Source organism: Oryctolagus cuniculus, chromosome 11, assembly GCF_964237555.1.
Source record: "Oryctolagus cuniculus chromosome 11, mOryCun1.1, whole genome shotgun sequence".
Lineage (NCBI taxonomy): Eukaryota > Metazoa > Chordata > Mammalia > Lagomorpha > Leporidae > Oryctolagus > Oryctolagus cuniculus.
In genome coordinates this window covers 96,628,555-96,644,642 of record NC_091442.1, presented here as the reverse complement: position 1 = coordinate 96,644,642, position 16,088 = coordinate 96,628,555, and the positions used below count along the sequence as shown (strand labels likewise).

The 16,088-nt window shown below is 43.8% G+C and overlaps 1 protein-coding gene across 3 annotated transcripts in view; it reads right to left on the bottom strand.

Annotated features, from left to right (window-relative positions):
• Nucleotides 1–16,088, bottom strand: part of CRADD (CASP2 and RIPK1 domain containing adaptor with death domain) — a 256,993-nt gene that overhangs the window by 209,656 nt on the left and 31,249 nt on the right. Inside the window, exons 3-4 of one of the 3 annotated variants that reach the window (XM_002711202.5) lie at nt 11,261–11,476; nt 9,806–10,109 (exon numbers count right to left, since the gene is read on the bottom strand). In XM_002711202.5, coding sequence (XP_002711248.1) covers nt 9,806–10,103 — 298 coding nt within the window. In that variant the 5' untranslated portion in view covers nt 10,104–10,109; nt 11,261–11,476. Of the gene's footprint in view, nt 1–9,805; nt 10,110–11,260; nt 11,481–16,088 lie in introns of those variants that run through there. The other 2 variants (XM_070052698.1, XM_070052697.1) reach the window with 2 other exon arrangements.

Below are 16,088 nucleotides of genomic sequence, written 5' to 3'. Positions count from 1 at the left end.
TTAAATTAGCTGATAATTCAATCAACCATGCTTGTGTGGTGAAGTCTCCATAAACACCCCAAAGGACTTCCAGATAGCTCAATGCACAGAGGTGCCTGAAGCCTGGTGCCTTCTCCCATACCTCATTACTCTATGCATATATCCACGTGTAGTAACATCCTTTTTCAAAAAACTAATTTATCAAGAAACTAATAAATGTGAGTTGCTTCTCTGAGTTCCATGTAGCAAATTAGTTGAACCCAAGGAAGAGGTCATAGGAACCCCAACCTAAAGCCAGCACAATCTGGACTTGCAACTGGCATCTGAATGAGGGGCAGTGACACGGGACTGAGCCCTCCACCCGCAGACTCTGAGGTTCCTTCCAGGTAGAGGATGACAGAACTAACCTGGTTACAGGATACCTGCTGGCGTCTAGGCAGCTTGGCTCGCTTGGTGGGTGGGGAAAAGCCCACACCTTAGATCACAGAAGCATTCCATGTTGATTGATGAGTAAGGACCCAGGAGAAACAGTCTGTTTATTCCTGTGTCCTCAGAGCCACTTAGTATGTCTCAGCAGTGTTATTTTGGTAACAGCGTTGCCACCCTCTCTTCTCTGGTGCTAAGCATAAACAACATGGACATTTCCAGGAATTGTCAACTTGGCACTTCTTCCAAGGAGTTTAGGTTTCTTTTAAGACGTTAACAAAATAAAGCCTAGGACTAAAACCTGCCCTAAACGTCTTCTCCTTTTCAATTAAAATGCACTGTTTGGGAAAGCACAATATACTCTTTAAAAAAAAAAAATCTGGGGAAAAATGTCCTGCAGAAAAGAATCATACACATCTACTCCTGGCTGCTCAAACAGAGAGACACGTATAAACACAGCTGCCTATTCAAATTAAGTAAAGCAAGCATTCCTGCAGCTAGCTACAACGGCAACCTACAAGTTTGAACTACACCCATAAAAAGAGAAAGCTACCTTGCTAAGCATTTGGTGAAACTATAAAGCCACAATACCAGAAAAGCTGGTTATTGGAACTGATGGCTTTAGGCAGCATGATTTACGAGCTGCAAAAGTGGGACTTGAGTCCAGCATCAGGAGCCAATACACTCACGAAAAGCCAAGAGGATGGAGTCCTCTTTATACTCTCTAGGTAGCGAGTCAGGTTGGGAGACATCCAGGGGCTCTGATCCTTGACCCCCATACAACCTTACCTTAATCCCTACCATCACCACAGGAGGGGGGAAAAGGAATGAGCCTTAGGTCAACAGGCATAGAAGAGCAGAAAATCCCATCGGTTTGTAGGGGGAAGACGCTGGGGAAGTGAGGGAAGGACCAAGAGGAAACAATAACGATGGACACCAGAGAAGCCACGCGTTATCAGAGTTATGGAGGAGAGAAAGTGAATTCTGAGAACATAGCTTTTACAGGATGTGCATTAGCAGGCTCTGGAGCCAAAGTGCCTGGATTCCAAATATGGCTGTGCTACTTTGTATGACCTGTGCAAGCTATTTAACCTCTCTGTGCCACACTACAACACCATGATACCTCCTGCCTCTTCAAGTGATAGGCACAGAACACTGCCTGGCACACAGTTAGTCCCTGATTAATAGCAGGATTAGTACTTCACTGATGTTCTTCTGAGGCTCTTTGTGAGGCACAGAAGAGACTGAAATTTTAATTACAAATGAAAACCACAGGCCAACAGTCTGACACCCCCACAGAAGGTCAGGGTAGGACAGTTCCACTCTTCCCTGGACCCATTCATCTCTCTCCTCCTGTCTTCCATCCTCAAGTCACCATCAGCTCACTGTGTATCTGACAGCCCCATCTAGCTCAATCCTCACTGACAGGTTCTGCCTCCATTTCAATACGACTTGATCTACAGAGCACAAAGTAGCCGGATGGAGAAGGGCTGCTGGTTTAATTCCAAACAATAGAATAGGAATTCACCACCTAATTCTAAACCCTAAAATTTTGTTCTTATGTATATCTAGCCTATATATCCCCCATTTTGCTCAAATGGATCTTAATGTTGGTAGTCACACCTATACAGGGTCTGAGATTCTGGAACATTCTTGAGCAACAATGTTCAAGAAATACAAGGAATAAAAATATTTACAAACTAATATCCTTCTGTGCTTTCATTTCCACCACCCCTCCTCCCTCTACCTGAAAACATGGGGACAATTCTTCAAACAAGTATACAACTTTGGGAGGTTGGTGTGCGGAGAGTAAGAAAAGCAGCCAGCTATCTAAATAGCTGGTTATATCTTAGAGTTTTCAATCCTGGCTGCACCTTAAAATAACCTAGTGAGGGACCTGTGCATGTGCCTGCACATGTCTTTGTTTTGCAGGCACACACATGGGCAAGTATGTCTTCAAGCCCTTTGTCCAGACCCAGACCCAGACCCCATCTCCAGATACTTCATAACAGAGTAGCCCAGGATAGAGCCTGGGCATCAATAGTTTGCTCCATTTTTCGTTTTTTGTCTTTTTGTTTTGTTTTGTTTTTTAAGTACCCCATTGGATTTCAATGCAGAGCCAGGATTGAGAAAACACTAAGCTAAATCAACCCTGATGGTCAACAGGGTGACTAATATAAGCCAAATGGTCCACACATCCACAGAAGAAGGGAAAACCAAAGTCAAAGTCAAGATTTCTAGGCCAAAAGAACTTACGAATCCTTTTACAAGAGTGAAATGGAGGCATCCCTGCTAGGGCAAGGCCTGTCACATGGTTTGCTATTCCTAGAAAGAGCTGCAGTTAGCTGCCAACAGATGCATCATTTCATCAGTCCCATAAATACTCGAAAAAAGTCTTCTGTTCTTCCTTTATGTCAGCCTTGCAGAAGGGGGAAATGTCTTCTAATAAGATGCAGTACTGAGTTATCGTAATTGCCTTTTAAGTGATTAAGATTAGCATTCATCAAAATGAAATATTTTACAAAAATCTCATCCCAGTGTATTTCTAAATATCTCTGAAAATTTCTCCCTTAAAATGAAAAAATATGTATTAGGATAATATTTTAAGCCTTTCTCAATTATTAACTTTACAGCATAATTCCATTTTAAGCCCAGTGGGGAATCCTAAATCAGGAGTGGGGAGGCCTGGATTCCAGTCCTGGCAATAAATCACATTAACTAGCTGTGTGATCATGGGTAAATTGACTTAATCTCCCTAGACCTCTTTTCCTTCCTTCTTTTCTTTCTTTGAGGCAGAAAGACACAGAAATAGACCGACAGACACAGAGAGATCTCCCATCCCCTGCTTTATTCTCCAAATGCCTGAAACAGCTCAGTTGGGCCAGGCCAAAGCCAGGAGGCAGGAACTCAACCTCACACACAGTGACAGGGACCCAGTAAGTGAACCATCACCTGTTGCCTCTCTGGGTGTGCATTAGCAGGAAACTGGAATTGGAAACTGAGCTGAGACTCAAACCCAGGCCCTAGAGTCTTTAAGCTAAATGCCCACCCCCACCCCAACCCATCTTCTCCAGAGGAAAATCAGATGATCCATGAGCCCCTCAAAGCTTCAAAATTCAACTATAACAGGTTACGGCTCCTTGCTGCTGACTTAGGTACATTAGCAAGTAAATCTGTTTCCAAATCAACAAAACTTGCAATTTTTAAAAATTCTACTAATAAATTTAACCATTTCCTGTCACTGTGCATAAACTGAAGGAGCAAAACCCACAAAGCCCTTGAGCAGGGCACTATCTGCTACATGAACCAGCACTACAGCCCGCCTGCCATCTTCACCTGCACCAGCCACCAATGGCTCCTCCCCCAAATACCTGCCACTCGGCTCAAGTGAGGAACTAAGAGGCAGCGGCAAAAAGCTCATGGCAAATTCAAGTTGTCTTTTTGTCCCATTTTCCATGAAATCTTTAAAGTCCCTTTGTATATGAAATGCATCTTTACGCTTTGCCATGTCCCTCACACTATTATTTCCTAGTTTTTTTCTTTATGTTGATTCTTTTTTTAAGATTTATTTTATTTATTTGAAAGGCAGAGTTACAGGGTTGGGGGCAGGGGAGGGATTTTTCACTCCCCAAATGGCCACAATGGCTGAGGCTGGGCCAGGACAAAGACAGGAGCCAGAAGCTTCATCTGGGTTTCCCATATAGCTGCAAGGTCCCAAGGACTTGGGCCATCTTCCACTGCTGTCCCAAGTGCATTAGCAGGGAGCTGGATCGGAAGTAGAACATCCAGGACTCAATCCAGCATTCACAAGGGATGCCAGAGTTGCAGGTGGTACCTTATCCTATCACGCCACAACACCCACCAGCCTCAACTCATTTTTTCCTAAATAGAATGTAATCTCACAAAGAACTTCATAAACAGAAAACCATAAATGGAAGAAACCTACTAAATTGAAAGAGAAAGAATGAAAAGAAAAAGCAATACAGCAAAACAACTAAATGCTAACTAAATACTGTTGCCCACAGAAAACTTTAACCATGAGGATCTCTTATGACTCTGATCAGAAATGAAACAGAAACGAAACGGAAATAACTTTCTCATCATGTGATTCAGTATTACTTAAAGATTATTTCATCCCACATCCACATATCATCTAAAATCATCTTAAGAACCCCCAAGGTCATGGCTGCATACACATCTCACACTCTGGAAAGTACAATAGATGGTGGGGTTGAGCCTATGTGGACATGGAATGAGATGGTCTCTGTTGAGGAAGGGATCTTATCTAGCCACTCTGTCACCTGTGGCTCCCAAGGTGTGTCCTCGGGGTCCCCTCTGTCTGAAACGCTTTCTCCATATTTCACCTGTTGCAGAAGTCCCCTCCCTGCTCTGCGGCTTCCCTGACCTCCCTCCCGACCACACACAGGTCTTCTTCATGCACTCAGCACCCCTACCTATGTTATTTCTCCATTTGCTAACTCTCTGACCCTACCCTTAGCCCTCTCCCCACTACAACACAGTCAGAGCAGGAGCTTGGCTCTGCTCACTGTCACATCACCAGCACCTAATGTCTACCTCATAGTCAACACTCAATAAACACTACCCGAGTGGACAGATGAATGTCTCAGCCTGTCTGGAGAATCCTTGTATGTAGCTGGTTCTCAGGAAATATCTGATAATTAGGCTACAATAATACAAAAGAAATCTCAGCTCCCTATAAACTCCTCCCTTACTAGAGGAGGGGTCTTGCTATGGATGCTTACCCACTTCTCTTGGCCATACAGGATGCCGGAGTAAACACTACTCAGCCATAGGTAAGTGCCTGGGTAGACCCAAACCAGATAAACTGAGATCAGGGGTAAACATTCCTAACACAGCAGGGTTAGTTACACAACATGACTGGAAGATCTTGGGAAAAGAATCCCAAGCTAGAAATCTCTCTAATAAACCTCTTACACTATCTAAAAGTCAGCCATTGCAGCTCAGTAACTTCAGATGCATCCAAATACCCATCTCAGAGCCAGGCTGCACCTCAGGAAAGTGGCTGATGTGGATCCACATGGTCACTTAAGGTCAGCTCCACAGAGACAGACCGAGCCCTGGAGCCACGAGTTGAGGGGAAACAAACTAGCCAGTCCTGTGCCTGTGCCAGTGAGGGCAGCCAGGGAGTTCAGGGCACAGGGTCGTGGGGAGAATCAGCCCTGGCTCAGGCAATGCTGAAGCAAGTGGCAGCCTAGGGACAGCCACTTCAGCAGGCTCAAGGGTTGAGATGCACCTGATGCCAATGCAGGAGGCACCGAGCTGCTTTCCCAGAGATCTGTTCCTCACTCCAGCCAGTGCCTAGGAATACACAAAGCAGAAATCTAGCTAAGGGAGGACAGAAACACCAAAACCAAAAAAAATCTCCCCAGCCTAGAGGAAGTCTAGGGTGCAAGGCGGGATTATCAGGCAGATTGTTCACAAAGGACCATGGCAGACAGCCAGTCACACAGTCAGGGCCAACACAGGGAAACAGGAGTCCCCTGGCCCAGGAGCCTCTCCCACCATGACTTGAGCTAAGTCCCATCACTTGGGGAGGCTGGGGCAGCCCAGATCCAGGTTAGCTGGGGCACCAGAGTGAGACTGTCAGTGCAGACAGGCGCAGGCTACCTTTACCCACAAACAGCGCTGTCCTCATTACCTAGCATGACCCAGGAGCCCAGAGAGGATTCCTTGCTGATCTAATGTCTACTCTGTGACCTTGGCCACAAAGGGACACACTGCGAAGTGTTCCTGCCACGGTGCCATTGTGGATTAAGTCATTTATGGTCAAAACTCTTTAGAAAGGCAGAGTCCTTATAAGGTGAGAAAAACACAAAACCAGCTATCCATTAACATCTAGACTTTTTTTTTCTTTTAACAAAGATTAGGAGACCAGTTACCTAGGTAGATTCAAAGAGAATCCAAAGCTTTAGGGTGGTTGATTGTTTTAATGTTTTGGGATTTGCTGTGAGTGACATTTAGAAGACTAAAGAAAAAGACAATTCGATTCTTTACTAAAAAATTACATCCTACACAAAAATAAAAAGTACTTGACTAGGATTACCCAAACAAAGACTCCGAAGCAGCTCAGAATTTACAAGTAAAACACAACAACAAACAATTAGGGGAAAATCAAGAATCTGCAAGACCAGAATACGAAAACAAAATCATTCATTTTTGAAGAGGAATATACCTCATGGCTAAGGAGAAGGCCATTCCTTCCCCTTTGTCTTCAAGGCCGCCCAAGACAAGAACACCAAATCCACACAATATATTAACAATTACAATCAAAATAAGCTGTTGGTAGTAGAGGTTATGTACATACATACACAAATAAGCACTCCATTTTCCTACAGACCAGTTCCTCAAAACTCAAAGTTGCCTTTAGAAACATTTAAATTAAAGCTTACAACAATTACTACCACATTGGAGAAGCACTCGGGGTCCCAGGAAGTAGGCCTATGAGTTTGTTTGTTTATAGGGATATAAAATTGGAAGGCTTTTCAACTCTGATACTCTTTCAAGATTAAAAAAAGCAAAAACTAGGTTTCCAGTTAATTAAGTCCTAATTTAATTTTAGAATTAGAATACTGTCATCAAATTAACTGCTTTAAACACTTCAAAAAAATTTGAAGGTCTTAAAAAAGAGAAGGTTGTTAACTAACAACTCCTTTAAAATATGCATGTTTTGGGGCCAGCACTGAGGTACAGCAGGCTGAGACAAAGGCATCCCATTTGAGTGCAGGTTCCAGTTCTGGCTGCTCCACTTTTAATCCAGCTCCCTGCTAATGCACTTGGAAAAACAACAGAAGATGGCCCAAGGACTTGCGGCCCTCACACCCATGTGAGAGACTCAGATGGGCTTCCAGGCTCCTGGCATCAGTCTGGCCCAGCCCTGGTAGGTGCTATCATCTGAGAAATGAACCAGAGGATGGAAAATCTACCTTTTTGAAACTCTGCATTTCAAATAAATAAATAAACTTTTTTAAATGTGTATATTATTTCTTCCATATTTCCCATACACATAAATTATAGATAGATAGATAGATAGATAGATAAATCTATATACCACTAGGATCTATGGTATACTGGATTTTCAGTAACATGGATTTTTTTAAGTGCTTTTTATGAGATGAAAAACCACAAAGTAAAGAGAATAAATGATAAACTCCAAATTCAAGCTTATCAGTGAGTCATGGATTAGAAGGAGAGGACTGGGAAGGAGCATCCAGGGGTTCTCAAAGGCAATTGTTATTTTTCTAAACCTGAGTGATGTGCAAAAAGGTGCTCACTGCGCCAGTACCGGCATATATTACTCATATTTTGTTATTTAAAATAGTCATTGCAAAAATAACTATTTTAAAAATGAGTTTATGTAATAATCATTGCAGAAGGTATACAGACATGTAAATCAAACCGCTTCAGAATATTTTTTTCTGTAGCTGTGTTAATAAGAACTAAAACACTTAAGAATTATTGATTAACCTTATCTTTCATTCGACAGAATTTTAAAAATCTGGAAAACCTTATTTTTCTAAACTTCTACACAGATACAGTCAATTTCTTCCTATGCATACTGTCTCATCCTGTTTGCTTTTTAAAAACCTATTTTTCCCTTAGCTTCTTTGTAACTTTCACCATTTGGTAACCTTACTCTCCGAAGGAATCCAAGGAAATGGAAATGGGGTCACACCTCTGTGAATGCCATAGAGCAGTACTATTTACATCACTCAAAATGACCATGCAATTAAGTTAAATTGCTAGTGAAAACCTTTCAACTCGCCCTTCTTATTTCCAACTAGGTGCCGCCAGGGAACCTCTAAGACAAATACCAGGAAAACACCAATAATTTGTTTTTATAAAATTTAAGAAGCATAAAGACGGAAAGCTAAAGCTCCCATCTGCTAGTTCATACTCCCTAAATGCCTGCAAAAGCCAGGACCTCAATCCCAGTCTCCCACATGGGAGGCTGGAACCCAATTACTTGGGCCATCACTGCTGTCTCCCAGGGCGTGCTTTAGAAAGAAGCTGGAATCAGCAGCCAAAGCCAGAAATTGAGCCCAAGAACTGTGATGTGGGGCGCAAGCATCTTACTGGCTAGGATTGAAAAATGTTTTAGTTTCTCCCCAATTCTGTTTTATTTTTTTCAATAAAGTAGTAAAAATGTCTTAGATTTGTTGGCTTGGTTTTGTTCAGCCATGTAGAGCGCTTAATGACAGTCCAGGCTGAGAGTTCCAGTTGTCCTCCAAGGTGAGCTATTTTCAATTTCAAAAAAGTCTAAGCATAAATTTACCTGGAATTTATCCAAGCTAAGGATGAAAATATTTTGTGATTTCATCAGGTTTTCTTAACTGGTCATCACATGTCAGATACTCAGACACACATCATTAACAAAAATGGAATTCATTAGGAGTACTTCATACATGTGGTCTGAAAAATCATTTAAAATACAGGGTCCATGGAGAAAAAAAAAATAAATGGTCTTTTATTACTAGAATTTTTTAACTAGTTGTTCTGGCATTTTTAAAACAGCAACAACAAAGTCTGGGGACTTAGAAAAAAATATTTTAAAATTTTTTTTGCCACTTCAGTCCTCTGCCCCTCAGTCTCGGAAAAAGTATAAACCCTGGAAATGTTAGGAGGGAACAAGTGCTTCGTATAACATCTTCTACCTGCTATAAGATAGGCTAATAGCACCAGAATGGCTTCTTTTTTTCCACAGCTTCCAATTCTCCTTAAAATCAAAACGAAACCCTCCCCTAGATGACCATCCCTACAAAAGGAAATCCTTCAGGTGCCTCAACAAAGTCAAACTTAAAAGAACACTTTAAATTGACAGCCTTTAGAAACCAACTAAGCGCATCTTCACAATCGCGCCTTGGGCCTTGCAGGGCGAGGGGGGACAGGTGCGGAGCTTGCCTTCCTAGAGACCGCACCGCCTCCACCACTGTGACCTTTCCCAGCTGCCAGCTCTGGCGCCCAACAAACCAGTTATCAGTAGGCCAAAGCCCGCTTTCCCATCTGCACTTTCCAAATGGCTCTCGATGCCAAGGGCTGGGCTGTGACCTGGCTCTCTGATGAGAACATGCCTCCTGAGTGGCTTGCCAAGTCTCCCTGGAAGCGTTTCTCAGCGTACTCTCTGAGTGCCCTCCTCAACCTCTCAGGCATGGTTCCTTCTTCCTTCCTTCCCTGGACCTCCTCATCCTGTCCCCCCAACATCCTGTCCCATCCGTGTCCCTTCAGTCCAAACTCCTGACTGCCATCCCCCACCCCTTGCACGCATCATCGACCTCTGCCCAGCCTAAAACTCCAACTTCAGTCTAGAGGGCACAGTTCCAACCTTTCAGGAGCTGGCGAGAAGAGACCTGTGGAGGCCTACCTGCAGGCAGCTCTGTTGCAGCTTCTTCCCTTGCCTTCTGCAGCTTCTCTCTCACCCAGGGGAACTCCTTCAGGGAATCCAGGAATGCATCAAAAGCTTTGGGACCCCTGGACGGCAGGATATCCAGCAGCAGCATTGTCTTCCGCAGGCCCGTGGCCTGAGCCTGGATTTCTTGAACGTGGTTTTCTGTCAAGATGCCTTCCTGGTACAGGTACTGAAGAACCAGTCCCTCCACCAGAACCTCTGCACCCAGCTCCAGGCGATGTGAGCGGAGCACCTGTTTGTCTCTGGCCTCCATTGCTCCCTGAGAAGACACAAAATCCTGGCTCAAATCACAGAAATGCCTAAGCGCCCCTCAAGATAATGTCAATGCACCAGATACATCGCGGGCCCTAGCACGGGGCCAGGCTATGGTATTTCACACACGATTGGTAAGCCCAGCTAAGTTCATTTCCAAGTTTCCAAATGACACTAAAAATGAATTTTTATTTTATTTTATGTATTTATTTATTTATTTATTTTGCTTTTCACACAGTGTGGTCAAAGTTCAATTCCTTGTTCAATAAGGATGTGGACAGCAGTGGGTCTGACACTTTGCTTAAGAAGCAATTTTTATCTGAGGATTATAGAGGAACATTCCGTTTTAACGCCCTGGAGTAGAAACATGGTTTTATTTCCACATGGACTTCATCGGAGATACCAGCCACCACTGCTAGAGAAACTAACAGACCTCAGCAATGGCAGTGGGGGGCCAGAATGCATTGAAGGATTTTTTCCAAGAGAAAAACCCTCCACACCATCACCACCTTCAAGAAAAGTACTTCTAAACTGTTTGTGCGCAGTCGACCACACGACCACACTACATACACGCAGAGCGTAATCCTTCTAAGAATTCAGGACCACTGTCACAGCTCTGCGGTGGGTATGGGACATCGGCATGGGGCATTTAATGGTTTCTTTCTTTTTTTTTTTTTTTTCTTAAAACAAAAAGCCCACACCGCCGCCCAGTAAGCTGTGGGACTGCTGCAAGCACAGGAGGGTTAAGGGGCACGGAGGGGATTCAGACGCGCGACACCCGGCTCCCCTCGCCGCCCTCTGCGAGGGCTGGGCCGTGGCAGGTGGAGGAGGGGGTGTCCACGTTTGGCTGAGAACATCCCTTCGGAACTTCGCTTTAATTCCCTGCCTTGGCGGCTGAATCCCTTGACGGATTACAAACAGGAAGAACCGCCAGAGATTTTCAAAGCAACTTCACCCGCCAAACAGGGAGTGCTGGGAACTCTCGTCAGAGCCCCCTGAGGGGACAGCGGACCCCCAGCACCGCCGCCCCTACCCCAACCCTGGCCCGGTTCTGAAGCCCGGTAACCAAGCTAGCGGGGGGCGAGAGGGCCACACAGGGCTCGGGTCAGAACGCCACAGCGCGGGGCTTTCGAGAAAAGATGGATTCCTCTTACTTACGTCTGCAACCACGTTTCTAAAAAAAAAAAAAACTACAACCGGAATCCAGACTGTCAGGGAACCTCTACCATAAGCACCATCTTTGTTGAAGGCGGAAGCCCGAAACAGGAAGTGACGTCGCCATCTTTGTTGAGGGCAAACACAGGAAGTGGAAGTACTGTCGCCATTTTTATAGGCGGTCCAGGGGTCAGGTTGACGCTTTGTCCGCCATGTTTGCTGTGGGAAAACAATAAAACCGCCTGAAGGTGAAAAATTGTGGTATTACTTGGAGGGCTACCTAAGCGAAGGAGTAAAGATATTGTTGCTTTTTGATAGAGTAACTCCACCACGCCCTGCACACAACTGATATACTAGACAGGCAGTTCAAAAGTTACCCTAGAGCAAAGCCTTTTCTGACCACTGTTATTTAAAATGGCAGTGCACCTGTGTTCCTCTCTTGCGCTCCCATTCCGTTTACCTGTTTATTTTTATCTAGAGCATGTTACATCCACTCATAAGCTAAAACAAAATGTTACAAAAACTAGTGACGGTCACACATGAATTTTATTGAAAATGAGAAGCAAATGAAAGGCAGGTAACCGAGCAGGACCGTCCACCCATAGGAACCCACACTCCTTACCAGAGGGCAGCCCCCAACAGTGGGTTACATAGCTTTTTATAGTATTCTGTCCACTAGGGCTCACAATTTCAACCGGACCCCTGGTATGCAGTGAACAATAAAGAGGAAAACCAGAATATGGTTGTAAGGTAACAGTTAACAACAACAAACCCAATAACAGATCCAAGATATGGTTGTAAAATAACAGTGAAGGACACATTTTGGCCAACCTAGTTCCTGGGAATTTGGGCCCACATAGTTTCACAAGATCCACCCTTAGCCGTTACCAAACAAAGCTAATATGTACAGAAGCAAGAGGTCTGCAATTAGCTTTTAGCCATACTCAATCCATTTTATTCTGATTCTTCAAGCACATCACTGTTTTACCAAAACCTTTGCTTACTCATTTGTTTACCAGCTGTTTCCACCTGAGTGCAGGATCATCTCTACGTCCACAGTATTCCTGCCTGCAGAGTTTACAAGTCAGTGCCCCTGGGCTTCCAGGCTACTCCAGAGAGAAAGGGGTTTGTCATGGGGCATTGGGGACATTTGGAATCACGGGGTAAGCTGTTAAAAGGGCTGATCACCAAAGGGTGACCCCTACACAACACTGCCAAACTGACTTCTGGCCACACTCACCAATAGAGTCTTGAAATCACCAACTAGAGGGAGGGACATCAGATGAAGCTGATTCTACTGTGTCTACCACATCTTTACTTTGGGAAGCAAGACCAAATACCTGACCCAATACAGAGATGGAAGAGTAGCAAATTGAGTCTTTCCTCAAATTCTTTTGTGAAACAAGGCATATGGTCAATAAAGTATTCATTGATTCATTTTTACATCAACCGGAGAATGCAAGTATGTGCAGAAAGTCATGCACCTGCTCAAAATGGATTGGCAGTAACAGAAAAAAAATCTTTCAAATATAATTTCTCCAAAGGAATTCACAACCAGCACCTCTGAAGGAAGATGAATATATTCTTATAAGAAAATCAGTGGAGGGGAATTCTGAACCTTCCTTCTGAAAACCTGATAATTATGTCCAGTTTACAGCGTTACTATGCTAGTATATAATTTTACTATACCAGTAAAGTGTTTTTATATATGCGCCTAATATTATTGTTATTATTTTACATGTGTAGAGACTGTGGAATCAGAATGGCCAATTGTCTTAGCCAAAGTCTGAGTTAATACAAAGCAAAACCTGAATTCTAATCAAGATTCTGATTTCATGCTCTTTCCAGTATATAACACAGTCCCATAAAGATTCTGTTGTTCTGGTGACAGCCAAAATATTATTGGTAAATAGTCCTGTTGCCACTTCCCACTCCTGATAGTCGAGTTTCAGGTACTCTGTACTCTTGTCCACTTCCTCTTTTGCTCTACGGTTTGGTTTGGATACAGTTGGTTCCCCCTGGGGTTTCACATATTGTAGGCTTGGACCACAGTATGGTGATGTGAGAGCTGCTGGGGCCTTTAAGAAGAGGCTACTGCAGTGCTGGCATCCCATATGGGTGCCAGTTCAAGTCCTGGCTGCTCCACTTCTGATCCAGCTCTCTGCTGTGGCCTGGGAAAGCAGTAGAAGATGACCCAAGTCCTTGGGCCCCTGCACCCATGTGGGAGGTCCGGAGGAAGTTCCTGGCTCCTGGCTTCAGACCCACGCAGCTCTGGCTGTTGCAGCCAATTGGGGAGTGAACCAGCAGATGGAAGACCTCTCTCTCTATCTGCCTCTCCTTCTCTTTCTGTGTAACTCTGACTTTCAAATAAATAAATCTTTAAAAAACAAAAAAGATGAGGCTAGTGGGAGGTCTTTGGGTGATTGGGGGGCCTTGCTGTCAAAGGATGATGATAGTTTGAGGATCCTATTTGTTCTTTAAAGAGAAGTTTGTTATAAAACCACCCAACTCTTTAACTTCCTGTTTTTGAAATGTGATTTCTTTCTCCCACACACGCCCTTGCCCATGTGATGTCATCTACCATGAAGCATCACCAGACCTGTGCTGATACTGATGCCAATGTCATGCCTTTGAATCTCCAGAACTGTGAGCTAAATAAACCTTTTTTCTTTAGGTATTTTGTTATAGTAACAAAAAAAGGACAAATGCACTCTAAAATTGGTGTTCTTTCCTTTTCCCTGCTTGGACAAGTAGCAGCAGCATTCTCTGTCTTCATCCAGGTGAAGTGTAGCCCTCAGGCAACACTGCCAATAGCGGAGGATTACTTACTTTTTGGCAAGGAAAACAAAATATATTTTTTTCCAACTTTAAAGCTTTGACAATCTTTAAACAGAAAAGTTGAAACAAATAGCACAGTTAACACCCGTTGAATACACATCTTGAGCACTTACCCTATCTGGAAAGACTTTAGATCTGGGAACTCAAGGGTGAGCCTTGATTATGACGTCCAGGAACAGGTGGAGAACCAAGAGCAAGACCCTTGAGGGTCACAGAAGTGAAGCAAAGAGGGCAAGAACAGCACACAAAAAGTGAGCTTATCGGCAGGCATCCTTATGGTAAATAACCTGAGTGGCTGGCCTTTAAGGTTCTGACTTATCCATAGACAAAGACCACCACCATTAAATTCCTCTTCCTGTGGCAAAGTTAGATGTGTCCATACTGCCTACTAAGTGACCAGGGTGACTCTCAGACTGTCTAGCTACCTGTCATTAACCAGTGGAAGAAGTGGCCACCACCCCACCTAAACACACAGTGATACTTTGGAGCAGTATATCAAAGTATGGTTTGGGGGCTGGTATATACATATGATATACACACAGTATATCATATATAAACACACAGTATATTGGAGCGGTATATCAAAGTGTGGTTTGGGGGCTGGTGCTGTGCTGCAGTGGGTTAAGCTGCTGTCTACAGCACTAGCATCCCATATGGGCACCAATTCGAGTACCAGCTGCTCTACTTCCGGTTCAACTCCCTGCTAACACACCTGGGAAAGCAGCGGAGGATGGTCTAAGTGCTCGGTCCCCTGCACACATGTGTGTAGCTCCTGGCTTCAGCCTGGCCCAGTCCCAGCCATTGCAGCCATTTAGGGAGTGAACCAACAAAAGATTCTCTCTCTGTCTGTCTCTCTCTCTGTAACTCTGTACTCTGCCTTTCAAATAAATAAAATAAATCTTAAAAAAAAAAAAAAAAAAAGTCCGGGGCCAGCGCTGTGACGTAGTGGGTAAAGTTGCCACCTGCAGTGCCAGTATCCTATATGGGTACTGGTTCAAGTCCTGGCTGCTCCATTTCTGATCCAGCTCTCTGCTATGGCCTGGGAAAGCAGTGGAAGATGACCCAAGCCCTTAGGCCCCTGCACCTGTGTGGGAGACCCAGAAGAAGCTCCTGGCTCCTGGCTTCGGATCAGCTCAGCACTGGCCATTTTGGCCATTTGGGGAGTAAACCAGCAGATGGAAGACACCTCTCTCTCTCTCTCTCTCTCTCTCTCTCTCTCTCTCTACTTCTCTGTAACTCTTTCAAGTAAAATAAATTAAAATCTTAAAAAAAAAAGTCCAGCTTGGCTTCTATAAAGATCTAAGACCAGAGGTTCTCTGAAGAACCCAGCACAGAGGAGGATCACCACCACAGGTGGTCACGCCTCCACGCTTGCCAGTTCCTCTGTGTAGGCTGGAATTGTGCCTTAAGAGGATTAAGCACCTGTTCCCAGTGGTAACAAATCCATTTCAGGAAGTACAGATATGTTCCTTTTTCTCTGTCCCCTGGTATGTTTACTTGTGTCAAGATATACTCATTGTGAGTTTGCAAAAGAAAGAGTCAAAAAGAACAAAGGTACTATTTTTCTGTCTCATTTTGTCTTTGGTTTTGCAGCCCTCAAAAAAAAAAATCAAAGCACTTGGATATTTTTGGTTCTTTCTTCCTGTTTCATAGATGTGGAAATTCAGCCATGGAGAAAAACAGGTTCTTTTCAAGCGCACGTAAGACACTGACAAAAATAGATCATGAATCAGGTCACAAAGAAATTTCAATAAATCCCCAAACATCAGTAGGATATGAACTACGTGTTCTGCCATCATACAGTAAAACTCAAAACTTCTGTAAGTCCCATAACTTTGGAAACTAAATAAGACAACGCTTAAAGTCTTAAGTTAAAAAGAAACCACAGTTAACAGAACGTAGAAAGAAAACTTTACAGTAGAGACCTTAACCATGTGATATCATGTGCTCTGGGATGACAAGACAAGAACAACATTTTTCCTGTGAGAGTCTC